Source organism: Mauremys reevesii, linkage group 2 (genome assembly GCF_016161935.1).
Source record: "Mauremys reevesii isolate NIE-2019 linkage group 2, ASM1616193v1, whole genome shotgun sequence".
NCBI classification, from domain to species: Eukaryota; Metazoa; Chordata; order Testudines; family Geoemydidae; genus Mauremys; species Mauremys reevesii.
In genome coordinates this window covers 115,520,180-115,543,673 of record NC_052624.1, presented here as the reverse complement: position 1 = coordinate 115,543,673, position 23,494 = coordinate 115,520,180, and the positions used below count along the sequence as shown (strand labels likewise).

The 23,494-nt window shown below is 44.1% G+C and overlaps 1 protein-coding gene across 1 annotated transcript in view; it reads left to right on the top strand.

The window, feature by feature from the left end:
- ERP44 (endoplasmic reticulum protein 44) overlaps positions 1-23,494 on the top strand; it is a 120,446-nt gene that overhangs the window by 21,361 nt on the left and 75,591 nt on the right. The window contains exons 2-3 of the mRNA XM_039525076.1: positions 6,768-6,840; positions 19,522-19,561. Coding sequence (XP_039381010.1) covers positions 6,768-6,840; positions 19,522-19,561 — 113 coding nt within the window. The remainder of the gene's footprint in view (positions 1-6,767; positions 6,841-19,521; positions 19,562-23,494) is intronic.

Sequence of the window (23,494 nt, the reverse complement as noted above, 5' to 3'; positions counted from 1 at the left end):
GGTGGTGAAATCGCTAGAGCTGCCCCTGAATTTGGTTCAGTGTTGTATGCAGTTGCCTTGATTTGAACGTATTGTAGATGTGCCCTAACTTCCTGTTCCTTTTGACCATACTTGGCTTGCTCTTCCACTGAAACTTTTAGAGGAGGAAACTGACATCAAAAGGTACATAGGAACTGTTAATAAGAAGCCCAGATTACTCCATGTTCTACTTACGTGTATGTTTATCTCAAGATCAGTCCATTTTTAAGTATTGAATGTACAAAAAGTCTCCTTTTCATGCTGAGAAGTATTCTCCCCTCCCCCATTCTTCTATCTCTCAAGAATAGGGGAACAGATCTCACTGAGGGTATGTCTACCCTATGGGATTATTCCGATTTTACATAAACCGTTTTTGTAAAACAGATTGTATAAAGTCGAGTGCACGTGGCCACACTAAGCACATTAATTCGGCGGTGTGCGTCCATGTACCGAGGCTAGTGTTGATTTCCAGAGCGTTGCACTGTGGGTAGCTATCCTGTAGCTATCCCATCGTTCCCACAGTCTCCCCTGCCCATTGGAATTCTGGGTTGAGATCCCAATGCAAAAACAGTGTCGCAGGTGATTCTGGGTAAATGTCACTCAATCCTTCCTCCGGGAAAGCAACGGCAGACAATCATTTCGCGCCCTTTTTCCCTGGATTGCCCTGGCAGATGCCATAGCATGGCAATCATGGAGCCCGTTTTGCCTCTTGTCACTGTCACTGTATGTGTACTGGATGCTGCTGACAGACGCGGTACTTCACTGCTACACAGCAGCATTCATTTGCCTTTGCAAGATAGCAGAGACGGTTACCAGTCATATTGCACCGTCTGCCATTGTAAATTGGCGATGAGATGATGGTTATCAGTCATTCTGTACCATCTGCTGCTATCATGGGTGCTCCTGGCTGGCTTTGCTGAGGTCGACTGGGGGCGCATAGGCAAAAATGGGAGTGACTCCCCGGGTCATTCCCTTCCTATGTTTTATCTAAAAATAGAGTCAGTCTAGCCTAGAATATGGGGCAAGTGTACTAGAGAACCAGAGAGCACAGCCGCTCCGTGTCAGAGCCCCAGAGATCCTGCAGAAATGATGAGCTGCAGGCCATTCTAGGGGGTGCCCCTGCAACAACCCCACCCATTGCTTCCCTCCTCCCCCATCCCTCTTGGGCTACCGTGGCAGTGTCCCCCCCCCATTTGTGTGATGAAGTAATAAAGAATGCAGGAATAAGAAACACTGACTTTTTAGTGAGATAAAATGAGGGGGAGGAAGCCTCCAGCTGCTATGATAGTCCAGGCGGGACATTAAAGGGAGCGGGGGAGAGGAGACCAGCCTTCCACTGCTATGATAGTCCAGGCAGTACAGAATCTTTTCTTTAGACATGACAGGGGGAGGGCTGATGGAGCTCAGCCCCCAGTTGCTATGATGAGGATGGTTACCAGCTGTTCTGCGCCATCTGCTGGGAATGACCAGGAGTCATTCCTATTTTTACCCAGGCACCCCCGGCAGACCTCACCGAGGCCAGCCAGGAGCACTCACAGGATGATGACGAGGACGGATACCAGTCCTTTTGTACCATACCGTCTGCCACCGGGGAGGGGAGAGGATGCTGCTGTTTAGCGCAGCAGCACCCCATCTACCAGCAGCATGCAGTAGACATAGGGTGACATTGAAAAAAGGCGAGAAACTATTTTTTTCCCTTTTCTTTTGCGGGGGGGGGGGGAGGGTGTAAATTGACGACATACACCCTGAAACACCTGGGAAAATGTTTTTGACCCTTCAGGCATTTGGAGCCCAGCCAAGAATGCAAATACTTTTCGGAGACTGCGGAGACTGTGGGATAGCTGGAGTCCTCAGTACCCCCTCCCTCCCTCCATGAGCGTCCATTTGATTCTTTGGCTTTCCGTTACGCCTCTCACGCAGCACTGCTGAGTCCCTGCTGTGGCCTCTGTCTATCATAGCCTGGAGATTTTTTCAAATGCTTTGTCATTTCGTCTTCTGTAACGGAGCTCTGATACAACAGATTTGTCTCCCCATACAGCGATCAGATCCAGTATCTCCCGTACGGTCCATGCTGGAGCTCTTTTTGGATTTGGGACTGCACCCGTGCTGATCAGAACTCCACGCTGGGCAAACAGGAAATGAAATTCAAAAGTTCGTGGGGCTTTTCCTGTCTACCTGGCCAGTGCATCTGAGTTCAGATTGCTTTCCAGAGCGGTCACAATGGTGCACTGTGGGATATTGCCCAGAGGCCAATACCGTCGATTTGCGGCCACACTAACCCTAATCTGACATGGCAATACCGATTTCAGTGCTACTCCTCTCGTCGGGGAGGAGTACAGAAACCGGTTTAAAGAGCCCTTTATATCGATATAAAGGGCCTCATTGTGTGGATGGGTGCAGGGTTAAATCGGTTTAACGCTGCTAAATTCGGTTTAAACGCATAGTGTAGACCAGGCCTGAGACTTTCCACCAAAAATTACTTTGTTTCAACTCAAATGTATTAAGTTAACTATGAAGAAGAATGTTTTAGAAAGTTCTGAGGTTACAAATAGACCCAATGAAACTCTAAAATAGCCCTTGCTTAGTAGTAAGTATCATAATAGCCATTTATATGATAAAGTTCTTGGAGACCATTGAAGGTGTATTCCATGAAACTCTGTTGGTGAAAAGGATTTTTTTAATGGATTCGTTGGCTGAGTTGAGTTAATTTGTTCCTGTTGGATGTTTGATTTTCAGAGTTTCTGTGTGTATTCTACTATTATAAGATTAAGTAAGTGTCAAGGTATCTAGAGGTCTTATAGGTGTCTTTTTTATTATTACTTAATCTACATAAATATTTTTAAATGTACAACTACTTTCTGATTACCAAAATATTTTTGTTCTGGCACATTTCGTTTAGCAGCATGCTTTTAAAAGCATACCTTCAGTGCCTTTTTTTTAAACAAGAATGCAGTTGATATTCAGAGATGATTTCCTCAAAAAAATCTTGTTTGTTGCCCAAGGGTGGCATTCATAGACTTCACTAGAAGCCAATATAAAATTTGTCAGGACTGTGTAGCTTCTAAGCGATTTAAATAAGGAAACTGTATCTCCCTTCATGTTTAATATTCATAGTAATTAAAAAAAATTCTTTCATTTCATGGGACAGCAGGATTATTGGGTCAAAAGGCGATGTATTCTTTCCTTGGGCAGTTGATATATTAAAAACCTCTGAACTGAACATAAACCTTGCATATTGATTGGCATAATGTTTCATATGAGAAAATAGACACTTCCTTTTTTACATTTAGCCTTATTATCCATCCACTGTGAAGGTTTTGGCATCCTCAGCTGTTGTTTTGTCAATATGTTGATATATCACAACTTTTTATAAAGACATTGGACTTCATTCTTCTATACTGTTCGTTAGAAATGGAATATTTCAGTAGATTCAGACTAATGGAGCTTTTGGGAAAGGTATACTGTACACTAGTTTAAACAAAAATGAGAAATGAGTGTGTAAGTGCCACTCTATCTTCACTGCAGTATCTGAAGACTCTGTTTTTTGGGCTTTGTTTCAAGAGAGACAGCTAGTTGTACTAAACCTTGATGCAATAACAGACTTGCAGGAAGCAACCAAACATTTTAGTTTTGCTTTAAGGCTCCTGTCTTTGAAGGATTTGCCTCAGGTGTTTGTATTGGGAAATGCTAGCTTATATTTTGTTTCTCTGGATTGGGGTATGGTTTTATCTTGGTCAGTGAACTCTGTACTTGGTTTTCAGTAAAGTACATGCACTTGGTGATAAGGTGTATTTTACAAATATAAATATAAAAACTTAGGGAGTTCCTGCCCCATTTAAAGTTAAGCATATCTTGCTAAACACCATGATAATGTAAAACTAATATTTTGACTCTGAAACCAGGTTACCACAATAAACATGCAGGTGATAAAATTTGTTTTCAGAAGTTCTGGCCACTGCTACAGTAACACTATGCTAATGACAGATTTGTGGCTTTAAGAAATTAAAGTCTTTCAAGTTGATATGTCAGGGGATCTGACATGCTGAAACCGCAGTGCAGGTGGAGAATCACACAGAAGCCTGTCATAAAGGTTCCTCTGGAGACCTGTGTGGTATATCTTAGAAGGTCCCACTTTCTGGAGGTTTTTTCTTAGGTTTTCAGAGTTTTCAAGCAGGGATTCTCTCTTCTCTTTATCATCCTTCTAAAATTGTTACAACTGGAGTTAGTTCAGCTGTCCCTAATTAATCTTCAGTCTATCCAACAAAACCAGAGCAGCGTGGTAATATCTGACAATATCACTGTGGTTGCATATGTCTTACACAAGTGGAGTAAAATGAAAGAAGATATCTGGATGTCATGTTCTTGTCTTAATGGGAAGAACATCACAGGAGAGTAGTCCCAAAACCCAGTAGTCTTCAGGAAAATAATTTCAGACTCTTAGCTCTTTGGGACCTCACAATTCTACAGTGAGGGTAAATCTAATCAGTGGAGCAAAACAGAACATTTTCTGGAGCTGGGTTGAGACTGTGGAATGAACTCCTCCAGGAATTAAGGACCATCACAAGCCTCCACCTTCCACTCCAAGTGCAAGGTGCATTTTGTTGACCTTGCTTTCTGAAATGTAAATATATAGCAATGTATACATTTTAAAAAACCCAAACTGAAACCCTACCACATCAAGACACCCCAGTGCATAAACTTCTCTCCCTAAGAAGACAACAAGCGAGACAGATGTATAGTCACGTTGCTTAATGCCTAGCTGGAAGGCCCTCTGATACCATGGTGATGACCCTGGATAAGAACCTATATAGACTAGAATAGAATTCCAAGACTTCAACAGTCCCCAGAGAGAGGGACTGAAAAATAGCTACTGTAGATGCACTGTAATAAACATTTTGCTTTCTATAACCTTTCCCTAGATATCACTGTTTTTTAGAAAATCAAAAATGACCAGGTTGAGTGATACAGATAATGCCTTACTGTGACATGTTACTTTGGTTTTCCAATCTGATTTACATGTGCTTAAGTGGACATTCCAATGTTCCTAACATCTAGGGGAGACCTGTCACTTGAATTATGTTGGTACTGGAATCTAGAAAACCTGAAATCAGTATTCTAGATGCTTAATGGGAATTGACAATAAAGCTAGATAATCCCAACAGGGAAAAAGAGAGACCTTGCCAACATTCCTTCACATACCACTTGAAAAGTATATGTAGATTTGGGACTGTAAATCTCATTTATGCTACAAGTACAATCATTACCAGTACTGTTACTGTGAGCTGAAATAAACTCAATCTCCACCCCAAATGAGGCAATTTTGCTTCTATTTTTTCCCTTCTCCACCTTTCTTGGGATTCTTGGTCCACCTCTTCCTTTAAGGCTTTATCTTAATTGACACAAAGATCTCGCTATTTTTTTTAACATCAAGATAACCATCACACAATAGTTTCTCACTGTACTATCCTAAATGGAGATAGGGCACTTGTACAGTTCAGAACGAGGTAACTAGGTGAGGTCAGCAATCTTATGCCCCTCCTACTGCCCTAAGGTTAACTTGCCCCATTTACCTTGTGGTAAAAGTACAGTGTCTTGTCTCCACCATGTTTTTACTGTGGGATAGCTAGTGAGTGTTAGTTATCCTGTGGTAAAATTTCTCCTATTTTGTCAGTGAAGATTTAGCTGTGGTGTGTCTTGTCTTTTATTCCACCTTCCCTTCTGTGATTGCTGATTTCTGCTTTAGGAATGGCCTGTGCAGGAGACCATTCAGCCCCTGTGTCTATGCACAAAAAGTGAAATTGATAAGCTAGTGTGTTTTATTCACACAGCTGCAAGTGAAACTGTCTAGCTCTCATATGTTTTCCTTTGGTGCTTTTGCCCCCTCTCTACCTTCCAGATTTCCCTGCCCCACAGAGGAATCTTAATCTTTGCAGAGAGGAGAATGGAAGGCAATGTGATACTCAAAACCTCATCTGTTATTGATTATATCTTGTCTGGCTTGAAATGTTTTTTTCTACATTTAACTGCTAATCACGCTATTAGACTCTTTTTTTAAAACAAATGGTAAGTAAATATGGATAGAACTTGGTATTGCCATTGTAATTACATTGAGTCCAGCATGATTCTATATGTAACTTAATTTTGTAATTGAAGCATCTAACTGTCATGGTGTTAGGTTATATAAACGTTTAATACAATTCAATGCCATTGCATTCAAGGACTCAAGAGATGTGAGGAACCATAGAAAATGAGGATTTGAAAACATAGCTAGTTTAGCTGAGCACAACTGCAACTTTAAAAAAAAAAAAAAAAAAAAAACCTCTTAGGTGGGCTAACACTGTATTCCTAAATCTTTCTCTGTGGAGTACGACAGTTGGATTGTTAATATGTGGCTTTCATTTCACTGCTAGGAGTAAATGGACTGGTCTTCTGTTTTAAAAAATATAAATTTCTGAATAGAGATTTTTTTTCTTCAAGGCATAGAAGTTACCTGTAATATTTACTGAACATATTTAGAACTTAAAGAATAGGGAGAAAAATTGAATAGATTATAACCAGATAATACTTTAACTGCATGAGGGATTTATACATAGGTAAATAAACTTTACTTACAAATGTGTAGTGCCTTTTTCTGAAACTACTTGAATTTTTGCTATGTTATATATTGTCATTTTTAACCTATGATGTTTAAAATCTGTGAGATGCATTATTTATCAATGTTGAAACATTATACCTGTTTCTTTTTACAGGTATCTTGGCTTTTGAATCCAGCAAGAAGTGAAATAACAAGTCTAGATAGTGGAAACATAGATGACATTTTAAGTAAGTACTTTGAAACTTCTTGTCTTTGCATGTGTCTACAACTGTTCTGTACTTGTGTGTAAAACATGGGTTATTGTCAGACTAACGTTTGAACAGTGCTTTGAAAATTGCTATATAAATAGAAGTGTTAAGTATTACACTTTTGTCAGTGTCTTTGCCCAGAATTGATTCTCTGAACAGGTTACTTAGAAAATTATCTTGCTGTCATTTAAATTAGGATTTTAAGAGGCTAAGAAAAAACTTGATGTCTGAAATTAATACATTATTAGAGAATGTGGGAAGTGTGGCGGGATCCCCCCCGGGGTGCCACCTGGAGCTGGGATACCACTCAGCCCTCTGACCCACCAGCCTGGGCTCCCGCGCACACTGTGCTGCTGTGATAAGCTGCAGAGTACTCCAGTCTTGCACTTTCACCAGCATTCACACAAGTAAGGACACACCCAGCTGCAGTTACATGCAGGCTCTCCAACCACCAGCTTCCCAACCTAGGACCTTAGAGTAGTACCGTCCTGCCCTGGTAATAAAAGGTAATAATTGGAGATATACCAATCTCCTAGAACTGGAAGGGACCTCGAAAGGTCATCGAGTCCAGCCCCCTGCCTTCACTAGCAGGACCAATTTTTGCCCCAGATCCCTAAGTGGCCTCCTCAAAGATTGAACTCACAACCCTGGGTTTAGCAGGCCAATGCTCAAACCACTGGGTTTCCCAGGTTTTCATCTACAGGCTAGAAATCCCTTTAGCCTGGGACCATCACTTCCCCCAGTTCAGTCTCTGTTCCTCAGGTGTTTCCAAGTGTGGTGTTGTAGGGAGAGTGAGGTTACCATCATGATGTCATTTCCCCCTATTTTATCTTCTTCCCACTTGCTGGAAAGCTCTTTTGCTGTGACCTGGGTCAAACAGTTCCCATTGTGTAGTGCTATCTCTGAGAGGTTTACGTTGTACACAGTTCCTGGGGTAATCTTGTGCTTGTGTGCATTTCCTCAATAAGCCATTAACATTGTTTGACCTTTTCAACTGTTGTACCTGAAAGGCTGCTTGTGGGTGTTTTCAACCTCACAACATGTTTCATATACATAGCCAAATTTCATAGCTTCACATACAACGATAGCACATACAATCCAATGAGGTATTAATGTCTAGCAGATCAAGACTTTTAGAATGATACCTCACAATGCATACTTTGTGCAAAACATATCCTAATTATATGACAGTGGTGAATAAGGGGGTGCCAGGGTGTCACAGGAAGATTTTATATAACAACAATCTGTCAATCAAATGTTTGAGAGAGATCATCAAGCAGCTGGAACCTGCAAAAGATCCTAGTAGTCTTCCTTGGATAAATTATGCTTTTATTCTTGTAAGTGGTACCCGGACACCACAGTGATTCACCCAACTGAAATACACAGACAAATTGACAAATCAGTTATTGCTGTCTTATTGTGTTTGCTTTATGCCATCAGATGTATGTTCCTTGCCTGAACATTCTTCATCTAGGACCTAATACATACCCAGTTTGCCTTAGGGTAAACTTTGACTGTCCTTTGCCTGACTAAATTTTTCTGTACACTTCAAATAGGTAAAGTAAAGTAGCTTTTTAATACCAGAAATTAGAACTGTAAAATAAAAAGGTTGTATAGTACTGCAGGCTTGTTTTGTATAGTAACTGTATGATTGTGAATTGGCCACTCTAGTTGTAAATTTCTTAAGTGGTAATCTGACAATGGAAATGGTGGAAGCCCTTTTCCAAGGACATTCGTCATTTTTTCCTGATATACATTTTAAATAGTCAGTTTCTTAATTTCATCCTATTACCCTTCTCAATAAGTGCTTCATGATTCTTTGGGCCACCTTAAATTCCTACATCTTCTGTGAATGTTCTTTAGCCTATTGGACACCACATAGACACACTCCTCAAAGATAATTAGAGAAAATCTTAAATATGGCCAAACCTCACACTTATCTCTTCAGTACCCCATGGACATTTTGTTTCCATCCACCCTCTTCAATTCATACTCCCAGGAGAATTCTGCACCAAAAAAATTAAAATTCTACACACAATATTTAAAATTCTTCGTATTTTATTTGTCAAAAAACAAAATATCACATCAGTTTCAATTATTTTGGTGATATATTTTAAAATACCAGTCAGTAAATATGTCTGTAACAATACAGACAACAAAAAAAGGATTCTCTTAGGAGCAGAGAATTAAAAAAACACCTATGACAACCCCGTTCCTGTTTCTCTGTTATGCTTTTGTTGGGCACTTCTTGGGGGAAGGCTCCACCTCTCCGATCTCAGACATCCACTCTCCCTGCCCCCCAGAGCCCATCTGTAGGGCATCCTCCCAGCAGGGCCGCCCAGAGGTGGGGGCAAGAGGGGCAATTTGCCCCAGGCCCCGAGCCCCACAGGGGCCCCCACCAGAGTTTTTCGGGGCCCCTGGAGCGGGGTCCTTCACTCGCTCCGGGGGGCCCGGAAAACTCTTGCGGGGCCGGGCGCAGGAGCTTCTTCTGCTCCCGGTCTTCGCCGGCAGGGGGTCCTTCCGTTCCCGGGCGGAAGGACCCCCCGCTGGCGAATTACCGCCGAAGACGGAGCGGGACCCGCTGCCGAATTTCAGCTTGGTCTTCGGCGGTAATTCGGCGGCGGGGGGCCCTTCCGTTCTGGGACCCGTTGCCGAAGTGCCCCGCAGACCCGCGGCGGGGGCCCCCCCGCCGCAGAATTACCGCCGAAGACCGGGCTGCACTTCAGCGGCGGGTCCCGCTTTGGCGGTAATTCGGCGGCGGGGGGGCCCTGCCGCAGGTCTTCGGGGCACTTCGGCGGCGGGTCCCGGAACGGAAGGGCCCCCCGCCGCCGAAGACCCCGGGCCCCCGGAATCCTCTGGGCGGCCCTGCCTCCCAGCCCAGACACCTGTACCCCCTAGCCTTGCCACAGAGCCCAGCTGCGGGGTGCCCCACCAGCCCAGACACCAGCATCCCCATTCTCCCCCACTCCCCTTTCACAGAGCCAGAAAGAGAAACAGCCAGATGTTGGATCCTGATCTTGTACGCAGTTTTCTACACACCACTTCCTTCCTTCAGGACATGCTGGGAACTTCAGCTGCCTGGAATCTTCCAGCTCCCCTTCCCCCTGGCAGTGTCCTGTATTTGCAAGTTGGAGAGCCGGGCTCTGCTGGATCCAGCCACCCCTAGTGGTGGCCAGCAACTGTGCAGCACCAATTCTGCTGGGGAAAATGAAATTATGTGAAGAACATTAATTCTGCACAAATTCTACATTGCACAGTAGTGCAGAATTCCCCCAGGAGTACATTCAATACCTTGTGTTTTATCATTTTTTGTTTTTAATCTATCAGTCTGTTTCAGTCTGAATCTTCATATCCAAGCCAATTTTTATTAATTTTGAGAGTAAGATTTCAAGAAAACGTTATTTAAATGCTTTTCTGAAATCCATTTTGTGTTCTGTTCATGTAGTAACTCTGACCTGAAGAAGAGCTCTGCGTGGCTTGAAAAGTTGTATCTCTCACCAACGGAAGTTGGTCCAATAAAAGATATTACCTCATCCACCTTGTCTCATGTAGTAACTTTGTAATTATGTCTGAAACCAATCTGGTTTGTCTCGCAAGGTTTTTTTCTTGGTAAACTAGTTGACTATAGTGCTATTGTGCTTAAATGGTTAGTGATTATTTCCCCTCAGTATTTGTTCCATTATTTTTCTAAAGGTAAAAATCTAATTTTCCAGATGGTAGTTACCAAGATCACACTAATTTATTAATTATGAGCCTATTTTTGCAGGCCCTCTCTGAAGCAGAATTATAAGAAGAAATAAAGCAGCACAGCCCTGCTCACATTCACAGAGTACAGTATGGCAGATTACTGCAGAAAAGACCAAGCCACAGATCTATGTTGATTTCTCTAGTTGTGCACATGTATAACCAAAAATAAGAAGTTATTCTTCCCCCAAGGAGGAAGACCAGCTGTCCAAATCAGCATTAGGGAATCAAATTATATAATATAATTAAACAAAGCACCGAGGACAGATTCTTTTAGGCAGAGTATCGAGTGCTATGACACTATACTTAGGAGGACATCTACAGAGCCGTAGAAAAGTTACAGCTACGTCTTGTCACCACCTTCTGCTGTAGGTTGCTGTGCCCTTATGTTCAGGTTATTGTTCCTGGCTTCTGCTGCAATTGCCACGCCTCACTACCAACTCCATTCCAGCCCTCCCCCTCCAGGCCCCCTAAGTAGCTGGCAGTGAAGTGATGAGAGCGGCAAGTAGCCAAGATGTGGAAGGAAAAGTAAACAGTAAAGGGGCCTCTTTTCCCACCATTTCTTTCTTTCTAGCCCTCCTAGCCTTCATATAATAAGTCCAGGAGTTTCTTCAGCATGCACCAGTCCAAATTAAATCTGGTATAACTACTGATGGTAATAGCTCTCTTCCCTGGTGGTCAGGGTCTTAGCATTTTGAACTGGGGAAGATTTTTAAATCACAGTGCCCTCCTTAATATATAGGTCCTAACAAAGGTGCCAAGTTCAGACAGGCATCACCTCAGCCCTTTCCTTTGGTCATGAAAAATTTTAGATGGAATCACACCAACTCAACACCAGCGCAAAAACAAAACTATCACTAGCACCTTAAGTCCCTCCACATGCATTCACAAGCAGTACTAATGTTGGTGGACAGTGTTGCTAGTATGATCCCTCTCAACCTAAAACTCCCATGGCCAAAGTGCTTCTGTCTGAAAAAGATAGGAGGATACATATCTGTTTCATGAGACTTTGGTCCTTCAAATGCATTACTGATGCAGATTATTTACCAGCTGTCTTAGTGATACAATGGGAAACCAAAACTGAGTCATCAGATATGTCAATTTACAATGCTGGCTCCTCCCAGACACTGTGTAAAGGAATATAGATCATATGGCAAATTGGAGCAGTCCCTGAAGTACAACAGGAGAAAATACTTCTGTTGTTGAGAGCTAGAACAAGTACAGGTGCTGAGGTGAGGGCTGTAGCTGCCCTCAGTTCTGTCAGAGTGATCTGCATGACTCCCAACTAGCCCTATCTAGAGTTGGATGGACACACACATGCGCACACACACAGACGGTTTGATGCCAGATTTTTTCAGTTTGAGAGTGTGCTTGAGCCACTCATCTCCAGATCATCTCCTCATGTTCAGGTGCAATACTGCAGTGATTCTAATGCTCCCTTTAGCTGTTCTGGCTCCACAATGATCTGTTCTTTTATGTGGCCTAGCCCTCCAGCCAGGTCACTGCTCAGTCCGTTCCCCTTCTGGGGTTAAGAGAAAAGGCCAGAAAATAGGAAACTCACAATCTCATGGTCTTCAAGACTGCCTCCCAGCCTCTGTCTGGAACTTTGTCATTCTTGGCTTCTTTTATTCTTAACACCTATGCACCATCTCTTGGTTCCAGCCCAGGGACCCTGTTTCGGTAGCTAAGTACTGTTCCTTAAATCCCACCACCATTTTCCCTTGGTTGTTCCTACCTTTACCTTGCATATCGGCATCTTCACAAAATCTGCAGACTTTGCTATACTTGCCTTGACTTTGTGATTCCTTGAAGCTTCTCTTGGGGCCAGCTACAAAGGTGCTTCCTCAAAGCTGCTCTCAGCTCCTCTCTGCAGCAGCTGGACTGTATTGCTAACAGCCTCTCTGCTATTTGCCTTAAGACAGTCAGTACCCCTCTCCTTTAAACAAGAGTTTCACCTCAGCCCTCTCAGGAATTAGGGTTATATCTCAGGTAGCTCTCTGGTTCGGAGTAGTCAATATTTCCCTCCTTCTAACAGGCGTTCCCCCACAGCTCTCTTTCTTGGTGAGGTTGTATCCTAGGCCCCTTGCTTTCAGCGTACTCAGTATTTCCCCCCTATTCAGGAGTCTTTTCCCCATCCCGCACCTTTCTCTGGGAGCTGGATTTATAGTTTAAGCCAGCTGCAAGGCTTATGCGAGCTTCCTTCAGCTGAACATCCTTTCCAGTTAGTCCCCTAGCTTGAAGGATTTAACAGGCAGCCTTTCTTGCTAATGTATGTCCCTATTCTGAGGGAGGAGACAGCCTTTATGCTGGTCCCCTTCTCCCAGTTGGTCCCCCATTTGGTTAGGAAAGAAGGGAGCTTTGCCCTGCCCACTTGGCCAGTTGTTTGGTCCCAGGCCCTCAAAGAAACAGTGCCTGTCTTTCTCCCAGTGACTACTTATTCCTGGGACCACTTCCTCTCTATCTGCCTTTAAGTTCTTGTATCTCTCTGCTGGACCTTCCTGATCCTTAAAGGCCATGCCGGGTGGTGGTGTGAGCTGACCATTAGGCCCTACTGCCCTGAAGGGCAGCCTACTCCATCACAGAAGCACATGGCCACCTACAGCTTTGGTTAAAATGAGGTAATTGGACACTGTCCAGAGAAGGTACTCTGTGGAGCTATGCAAGATTAGGGCTACTGGACTGTGGTCGTACAAATAATAATCACCACCACCACAGGAACAGCTTTGTTCAATTCCTAGTCTTAAGCAACCCATGCAAATGCCAGGACATGAATGAAACAATCCATCATCTACTTTAGGTCAGAGCAATACAACCTGCTCCAAATTGTATTTGTCTACTCAGAGTACTGGGAACAAACAGAGCAGGACTCCATCTAAACAAGTTATTGAGAAAGCCTTTTTACTATCACACAGACAATTCTTTGTTTTTGCTTATGGATGTCAGCTCTTTTCCTTTCCTGATTTCAGTCACTGCCATTTGATCTGACAAGTATTCCTAGGATATCTTCTTCGATCATGGTAGTATTAAATACTGTCTTTCAGGGGAAAAAAGGGAAATTCACTTCTCTCTTCCTGGAGAACTTTCTTGATCAAGGATCTATACACAGAGAGAGCTTGACACAATTGCACAGTGTGATATGTTTTCTGTAGCACCTTGGGTACATGATGCACACAGACACATGGTGCCAGGGAACTCAGTCACAGACTTGGGATAGTGATGAATACTGTCATGTACAAGGTCTCATCTCAGAACAGTGTTAACAGAATATGAAGATAGCCATAATAGAAAACCAGTGCTGTCACAGGCCTGGTCTACACTAGGCGTTTAAACTGGTTTTAGGAGCGTAAAACCAATGTAACGCCACACCCGTCCACACTGAGAGGCCCTTTATATCGGTATAAAGGGCTCTTTAAACCGGTTTCTGTACTCCTCCCTAACGAGAGGAGTAGCGCTAGTATCGGAATTACCATATCGGATTAGGGTTAGTGTGGCCGCAGATCGACGGTATTGGCCTCCGGGCGGTATCCCACAGTGCACCACTGACGGCTCTGGACAGCAATCTGAACTCGGATGCAGTGGCCAGGTAGACAGGAAAAGCCCCGTGAACTTTTGAATATTTCCTGTTTGCCTAGCGTGGAGCTCAGATCAGCACGTACAGCGATGCAGTTAAAAATCAAAATAAAGAAAGAGCTCCCGCATGGACCATGCGGATGTGATCGCTGTAAGGGCAGGCAAATCTGTTCTATCAGCGCTCCGTTACAGAAGACGAAATTCAAAATCATTTTTAAAAAATCTCCAGACAGACGCCATAGCAGGGGCTCAGCGCACTGCTGCGTGACAAACGTAACGGAAAGCCAAAGAATCAAATGGACTCTCATGGACTGGAGGACTCAAGCTATCCCACAGTTCCTGCAGTCTCCGAAAAGTATTTGCATTCTTGGCTGAGCTCCAAATGCTTCTAGGGTCAAACACAGTGTCCGCGGTGGGTCAGGGCATAGCTCGGCAATTTATGCACCCCCCCCCACCCCCAGAAGTGAAAGGGAAAACAATCCTCTCTTGACTCTTTAACATGTCACCCTATCTTTACTGAATGCTGCAGATAGACCCGATGCTGCAGCACTCAACACCAACATCCTTGCTCCCCCCCGCCATGGGAGGCTGATGGTGCAATATGACTGGTATCCGTCCTCGTCATCAGCCTATTGGCACATGGGGCAGTGCAAAAGGACTGGTAACCATGCAGACTAGCATCGGTGAGGTCTATCAAGGGTGCCTGGCCCTAATTTTTCCTGGTAGATGGTGCAGTATGGCTGATAACCATCGTCGTCATAGCAACAGGGGGCTGAGCTCTGTCAGCCCCCACCCTTCATGTGTAAAAAAAAGATTCAATTGCCCCTGGACTAGCAGAGGGATGCTGGGCTCCTCTCCGCCACACTCCTTACTGTCCTGTCTGGACTATCAAAGCAGCTGGAGGCTGCCTTCCACTCATTTCTCACTAACAAGTCAGTGTGTCTTATTCCTGCATTCTTTATTACTTCATCACACAAGTGGGGGGACAATGCTACAGTAGCCCAGGAAGGCTGGGGGAAGAACGGAATCAACAGGTGGGGCTGTTGCAGGAGCACCCCCTGTGAATAGCATACAGCTCATAATTTCTGCAGGATCTGACACAGAGCAGCTGTGCTCTCTGATACAGTGGTTCTCTAGTACACTTGCCCATATTCTAGGCAGGACTGATTCTATTTTTAGATACCAAAAAGGAGGGATTGACTCAGGGAGTCATTCCCAATTTTGGCTTTTTCGCCACTGGCTAAGAGCAGCCAGTGTCACTTATGACAGCATCAAATGGTGCAAAACGAATGGTAGCAATGAACATCTTTTTACCAATTTATGGATTGGTAGATGGTACAGTATGGCTGGTAACCATCTCTGCTGTCATGCAAAAGCAAAAGCATGCTGCTGTGTAGCGCTGCTGAATCGCCTCTGTCAGCGGCATCTAGTACACATACGGTGACAGTCACAAAAGGCAAAACAGGCTCCATGATGGCCATGCTATGGCATCTGCCAGGGCAATCCAGGGAAAAAAGGCGCGAAATGCTTGTCTGCCGTTGCTTTCCCAGAGGAAGGAGTGACTGACCACATTTACCCAGAACCACCCGCGACAATGATTTTTGCCCCATCAGGCACTGGGATCTCAACCCGGAAATTCCAAGGGGCGGGGGAGGCTGCGGGAACTATGGGATAGCTAGGGAATAGCTACCCACAGTGCAACGCTCCAGAAGTCGATGCTAGCCTCGGACCGTGGACGAACACCACCGATTTAATGTGTTTAGTGTGGCCGCGCGCACTCGATTTTATACAATCTGTTTTACAAAACCGGTTTATGCAAATTCGGAATAGTCCCGTAGTGTAGACGTACCCACAGAAACTAAATCCAATTCTGATTGAAGCCTTTTGAGAGTGCTTATCTCATACACAGGCATGCTTCAATGAAACAGAGTTCTCATGATGAGACCTATCCACTAATTCTGCTGTCTCCTATATATTTTACCCAATCACATATGTTGGCAAAGTTCAAGGTCCCATTGTATATTCTCCATCCCTTCAACTGATGAATGCAGAGAATCAGGTCCAACCATTAGCAAACCAGGCAGAGCTATCCTTAGGTCAGATGCCAGTTGGAGATAATGGAGGGGGCTCATTCAGGTCCCAGTTCAATCCAAGGAGAGCACAGCATACACTAGCTAGAACTCATGGGGTCTTGGAGCAATGTTCCTTCCATAGATAAGATTTGTTCCATTTTTGATAGTCAAAGTGTCTGGTGTAGTTTACATAAACTAGGAAGAACATGGTCATCCTTACCCCAGAGAAAATTAACTTCTCCTGTCTTGGGTGAAACAAAGTGTTCTATCTCCATGTGCACTGTCTTCTAAAGGGAAGATGAACAGCAAGATTTACGTGGCAAAAGTCAGATTAAGCAAAGTGAAACCTGCACCTAGAAATGTCCTCACCCATTATAAATCATTTTGATGGGGGTGATGACTGACCTCTTTGCCTCTAGAAACAGCAATAAAGTGCACTGTGGTCTCTCTCTGTGTCAGGACCCAGCATATGAGGTGGTGAATGACCTCTTGCAAAGCTAGGCAATGTCTCTGCTATATGTCTTCCCACCTCTTCCACTGCTCCCAAGGACAGTAGAAAGGATAAGAAGGAGAGATCATAACTGTTTCTTTCTGGCTTAAGAGGCTGTGGCTTTTAGGTCTGATTAACCTAGGATTGGACTTTCCAGTGTCTCTGTCTCGCAAAAGAGGTCTGCTGTTGCAAAATTCAGTCCTCTATCTGGGACCAGCAGCAAAGAATCCTGTGGCAGACAGGTTCAAAGTGGAAGTGATTATCACTATCTTGGATCCAAAAAGTCAATAAATAGAATTTACTGTACTGACTTGTGCAAAGTCCATAGTTCAACTGCTATGTTAAACAAGTGAACCATAGCCTTGAGTTCCTCCAGGAAGGCTTTCTTGTGCATATATGAGTGTCTGAGCAAAAAGATTGTCTCTGTAGTATGATGTTAATGGCATGGTCAAAAAAAGGAAGTTTTGTACAAATTCCAACATTAAATACTTCCTTAGAGTAGCAATTCTCATTCCAGCCCTATGAGGAACTGGGCAGGATGTGAAGGGGAAGAGGAAGCTGGGATTGATTGGCAAAGAAGACTGGAAATAGAAGAGGTGTAGGAGATTCAGAGGAGAGATTGGGAGCCAGTCGGTTCACAGAGACAGGATGGGGAGCTGGGAATGGGAGAACTGCGACTGGCTGGGCAAGGGGACTTGACCTGAGAGTTTGTGTGATGTGAGGAGAAACAGTGGGAGCTGAGGAGAGGATATTGGAAGTGGGAGACACTGGAAGTGGGGAGGTGGAGACTGATACTCAGGGGAGTCTAGGACTTCCTTGGTAAAAAGACTCGGATGAGGAGCCATTGGTGGGTAGAGACAGAACTGGGCCAGCGACAGACTGGAGGGGACAGGATCGAAGGGGTAAAGCTTGAGCAGAACATACAAAATTATCTGGGCCCACTAGAGTACACACTCTTGCAGACCTGGAATGGGGATTCCTGAGTCTCTCAGTTCTGCTGTTGGCAAGTATCTGTGAAACCTACTGGCAAAGTATTTCATCCCCGTCTAATGTTAGTTCACACAGACGATGACAACGTACTATTACTATCATGTACTCCATCAGCTCCAGGAGCAGAGGTCTGTGTGGTGGATCAAAAAGCATTAACCTGTTGCTGAACCATGTGAATGTCAATATGATGCCACATGATGGATTTTGGTTTTTTTTCAGTTTGTTTTTTTAAAAACCTAGAACATTACACATACAGCTATATTTAATGAACATTTTGGTTGCAAAGCTGAGCACTCAGGAAATTCCAGAATAAAGGTTGCCTGTGCAACTTTAATTTCACTCCCCGGAACATATGCATTATGATAGTCTAGAATTAAATTATTATTTTTTTATACAGCACCCTACCTCTTTCTGTGCACAGGATGGACCATGCTCTGGGAATGAATCAGGTTTGTGTATCGTGGCTTTTGTCTGTAGGGCCCCTGCCTCCTTGTTACAGAAGTTGGACGGTGTGTACTGAATGAGAATGGGATTGCAGGAAGAGAAAGGACGATAACATGGTTAAGACAGTTGACTGCTGCCCTGCACAACTGGATTCTATCCCTGCCTCAGCCACAGAGTTCTTATGTTATGCTGGGGAAATCACTTAAACCACATATTTCACAGGTGATTGCTAATCATGTGTTTCTTTTTTCTGAGTGCCTGACTTGAGACCCTGGGGTCTCATTTGCAGTCTTGTTTGCAGAAGAGATGAGCACACTACGTTGCAACTGAAGTCAATGGGAGCTGTGCTTTGGACATATAAAGTTCTATATAATGCTAAGTACCACAGAAAATAAAATCGTAGGCATCTCAAACTGGGCACCCAAAATCTGTGGTTACTTTTGACCTTAATCTCGCTGTACCCCTTTTCCATTTGTAAAATGGGGATTTCTCCCCTTCACTTCACAGGGGAGTTTTGGAGTTCATAAACGTTAACTACTTTAAGACTTGGATACCATAGTGATAAGCATAACAGAAAAGCTCATTAGGAAATTAATAATTCTGACTTTAGGCCATAATTTGAATATTGTGCAGTAAATAAGGCCTAGGGCCATACATCGAACAATGAGGAGAAAATAAAATATTGAATGGCTGCTCATTAAGTGAGCGTCATCCATTCTGTACACTAAATGAGATGGGGGCTTGTAGAAAAAATATACGTTCATGTATAGAAGATTGTTTCGTAATGCACACACAGAATGAGACCAAATTAAGGTTTCATAGACAACCTTAATTCTGGCATTTCCTAAACTTTATGAATGCTCAACATTGCAACCTAAATGTTAAATGTTCTTGTCATTTTGCATGTGTATGTGTGTGCCTTTGTGTGTAATTTAACATCCCTCATAGGTACCATATCCTTTGGAGCAACCTGATAGAGGTCCAGAAACTTCTCACTTTTGTCTGTCACAGATGCTAAATGTTGTTGATTTGTTGTTTAATTTTTTGTATCGAATGCAAAGAACTTCACTCTAATTGTCTAAATTTAGCTTGTTGACATTGTAAATACACTTGACATAATGGCACCCCTTCCCTTTCTCTTCTCATGTAGACTGTACCCATTTATAGCAGTATTTCAGTTGACTCATCCCATTCACTAAGTTTGTAACTGCCACTGGATTGTAATCTCCATAACCTGGAAATTCTTGTTCTTGTTCCTTGTGTATACTCTGGCCCAGATAGTCTCTGATTTAAGTGTTGCAACTAATGTTTGCATCACAACATGACATTGTTTTATGTTTTTTTTTCCAGACAATGCTGATGTTGCTTTAGTTAATTTTTATGCTGATTGGTAAGTGTCAAAAGCTTTTCTACTTCATGTTAAAATCTCTGCATGTTGGAAATTGTCCCATTCTATCATAACAAGTCTTATCATTCTAATCAAAGATACAATACTTGTCATTTTTTCAAACCAATTCTCACTGTTTTTCATATAAAAATACTTTACATGTATGCAGTATAGTGTGCTTCATCAGGACATCTGCGAGGGAAAAAAATTGGTTTAATGATAGTGAATGGCAGTAAGTATTTAATCAATATTGCCATAACTTCTACAAAAAGCTGTTCTCTGAGGGGGGAAAATCCTCTTAAGTTTTTGAGCTCCTTTCTAATGAATGATGGTCTAAAACAGTAATCAGCAACTTATGCGATTTTTAATGGCACACTGCTGCCTGCCGGGGTCCAGGCCGCTAGCGCTGCTCAGCCCGCTGCCGAACCCAGGCCAGCAGCGGGCTGAGTGGGGTCGGAGGCCGGGACCCCGGCCGGCAGCTGTGTGCCATTAAAAATCCTGCCCGGCCCGCTGTTCTCCACCCGTCCCGCCGGCATTTGCACATGCTTTCCTGACCTCTGTCACTTCTGGTGTGAGGTTGTGTTTCCGGGTTAGCATGTCCATACCGCTACCTGGTGTCTGCGGAGTCTAAGTAGCCCCGCCAGCAGGGGCAGGAAGAGGGACCCAGCCCCACAGGAGTTGCAGCGCCCGCGAGGCCTGTAAGTGGGGAAGAGTCCTGGGTTCTAGCTGTGCCGTCCACCCGCCCCCAGCACGGCCGGCCTCGCTCCCTGGACTCAGGCAGGCTGCCCCGGGGTTGGAGCCCCTGTGCCGGGATGAGCTTGGCTCTGTAATGGGGCAGGCCACAGCCCAAACCCGAGCCCAGGGGCTGCTGCTCGCTGCCTGTTGGACCCTGGGAACAGCTGGGTTGTGCCTCTTTCCCCACCCCAGGTCACAGGACCCTGCTCCCCTCCAGAATGGAGGGCAAAACCCAGGAGTCCAGAGCCCTACTCTCTCTCTGTCTGGCCCCCCACGCCCTCGAACAACTAGAGCCTAGCCCTGACTCCAGCACCCCCTCACACACACACATCTAGCCCTGACTCCAGCACCCCCACCCCATGCTCTGACTCCTGTACCCTCCTCTCACACACCCAGCCCCTGCCATGACTCCTGCACCCCACACATCCCAGCCCCCTCCACACCCCATGCCCTGACTCTTGCACCCCCCACCCTGAGCACCAAACAGGAGCTACTGCACCTCCCCCCCCACACACACATTCCCACCTGCACCCCTTGCACCAAATGGGAGCTGCCCAGGTAAGTGCTTCACAGTCAAACCTCCTATAATAATATAATGGAGATATACCTATCTCCTAGAGCTGGAAGGGACCTCGAAAGGTCATTGAGTCCAGCCCCCTGTCTTCACTAGCAGGACCAAGTACTGATTTTTGCTGCAGATCCCTAAGTGGCCCTCTCAAGGATTGAACTCACAACCCTGGGTTTAGCAGGCCAATGCTCAAACCACTGAGCTATTCCTCCTGCCCCAACCCTGAGCCCCCTCCCTCCCTCCCTCCCTCATTCTAGCTCCTGGCCAGACCCTACACCCCAACCCCCAGCCTGCCCCTTCACCCCCAGCCCTGTGCTCAGCTCAGTGCAGAGAGAGAGGAAGAGAATGGGCTTGAACCAGGGAGAAGGTAGGTACCCACTCTGTGTGGGGAGGGCTGGGACCCCAGACCGGCAGCGGGCTGAGCTGCTCAGCCCAGTGCCGGTCTAGGGTCCTGGCTGCCAGCCCCACTCAGCCCGCGGAACCCCAGGCCGGCAGCGGACTGAGCGGGCCAATGGCTTAAGATCAGCATTTTAATTTAATTTTAAATGAAGCTTCTTAAACATTTTGAAAACCTTGTTTACTTTACATACGACAATAGTTTAGTTATATAATATAGACATAGACCTTCTAAAAAAGTTAAAATGTATTACTGGCACGCAAAACCTTTAGATTAGAGTGAATAAATGAAGACTCAGCACACGACTTCTGAAAGGTTGCTGACCTCTGGTCTAAAAGATATTTCTCTTTCTCCTCCCCCATCCCCAACAACAACAAAAAAAGGCATGAGAGAGTTGCATTAGAAAATCAAGTCTTGTCTACTCTGGAAGATTATCAAAGTAGAAAATTGGTGATATTATGACATCCCAAGAGTCAAGAGGCTGAAACTTGAGCAGTTGAGAAGGGAAAGCATTTTTGGGTAGACTGGTTAAACTTTTAAAACACTTATTAAAATTAATATGTTTAGTATTTTTCTGATTAATTACAAGAAAATCTCGTTTCTGATAGAGCTCCCTTAAATACTATATGCTGATTTTTTTAAAATTAAAAGGTTTTTCTGCTCCATTCTTGATATTTATAAAGTTTTTTTTCAGCATTGGAGAAATTTACTGACTTCAGTGAAACCAACAGTCTGAAAAGTGATGTTAAATATAGAAAATTATCATACTGGAAAAAGAAATTAATGTTTCTGTTACTGCTTTAAATTTTAAGTGTTATTTGTAACTATAATGGGTACATTATTTTCTGAAATTTTGTGAGACAAGATGTCCTCTTTAGCTCCAATGACTAATATTCATTTAAGGGAGAAGATATCTTTTAAATTCAAAACATCCTCACTCCTTCAGTTAAGGTTGCAGCGCTAACAATATATATCCTGAGAAATCAGAGGTCTTTCAGGAAGATTAGACTTGGCATTCCTAAGGTAAAAATTAATCGGAAGAGACAAGCTTCATGTGTATCTCAGAAGGAAGCAAAAGCAGTTTTTAAAAACCCTTTTCAGATTTTATTTACTGATAATTTATTCAACTGCTCTCAAGTGATTAAAATTATATTTGAAATGGATTTGAAAACATAAGATCCCATCTTTTTTATATATATTTATTTAGTTGCCCCAATAATAATGCTGTCTATTTTCAAAGCACCGTGCAAATATCAACTAATTAATTAATCTACAAAACCCTCCTATGATGTACTTTATTATCCCTATTTTAGAAATGGGTACAGTGAGATAAATTAAGTCACTCCCATTGACTATTTTCTAAACTTGTAATTGGAGCCCTTTCCCCGATGCTACAGAATTCCTGTCTTGGCAAAGAATTGTATTCATGCATCTAAGGGCTGGTCTACACTTGAAAGTTGTAAATTAAACACACTGTCTGTTCCGGAATAACTCCATGTGGATATTCAGGAATAATTTTCATGTATAGACAAGCCTTAAGGGATGGTGTAACACAACTTGTATTAAAAAGCTAAGGCTTGATCTATACTTATATTTTGCTGGCATTGCTGTCAATGAGGAATGTAGAAAAATCATGGCCCCTACCCAACGTAGCTATGCTGGCAAAAAACCCTCACATAGACACAATTATACCAGCACAAAAGTCCTTTTGTTGGTATAGTTTATTCTGTTCAGACGGGGCGGCTCTAGGAATTTTGCCGCCCCAACCACGGCAGGCAGGCTGCCTCCCGTGGTTTGCCTGCGGACGGTCCACTGGTCCCGCGGCTTCGGCGGACCTCCCGCAGGCACGCCTGCGAGAGGTCCGCCGAAGCCGCGGGACCAGCGGACCCTCCGCAGGCAAACCGCGGAGGCAGCCTGCCTGCCACTCTCGCGGCGCTGGCAGAGCGCCCCCCACCCCAAGCACGCAGGCACTTGGCGTGCTGGGGCCTGGAGCCGCCCCTGTGTTCAGAACACTGGCTTAAGAACCTCTACCAGCAAAAGACTCTTGCCAGTATAAGCTGCATCTCTGCTGGGGTTGGGGTTGCCACGATAGCTCTACTGGCCTATTTTTACTAGCAGACCTTCTTAAGTGTAGACAAGGCTTCGGTCTGTTTTATTTTTGGTGTAAGTTTGCAAGTAGTCAAGCCCTTAAGATTTCATTTTAAAACAAATATTTCTCACTCTAGAAGATGGTCTT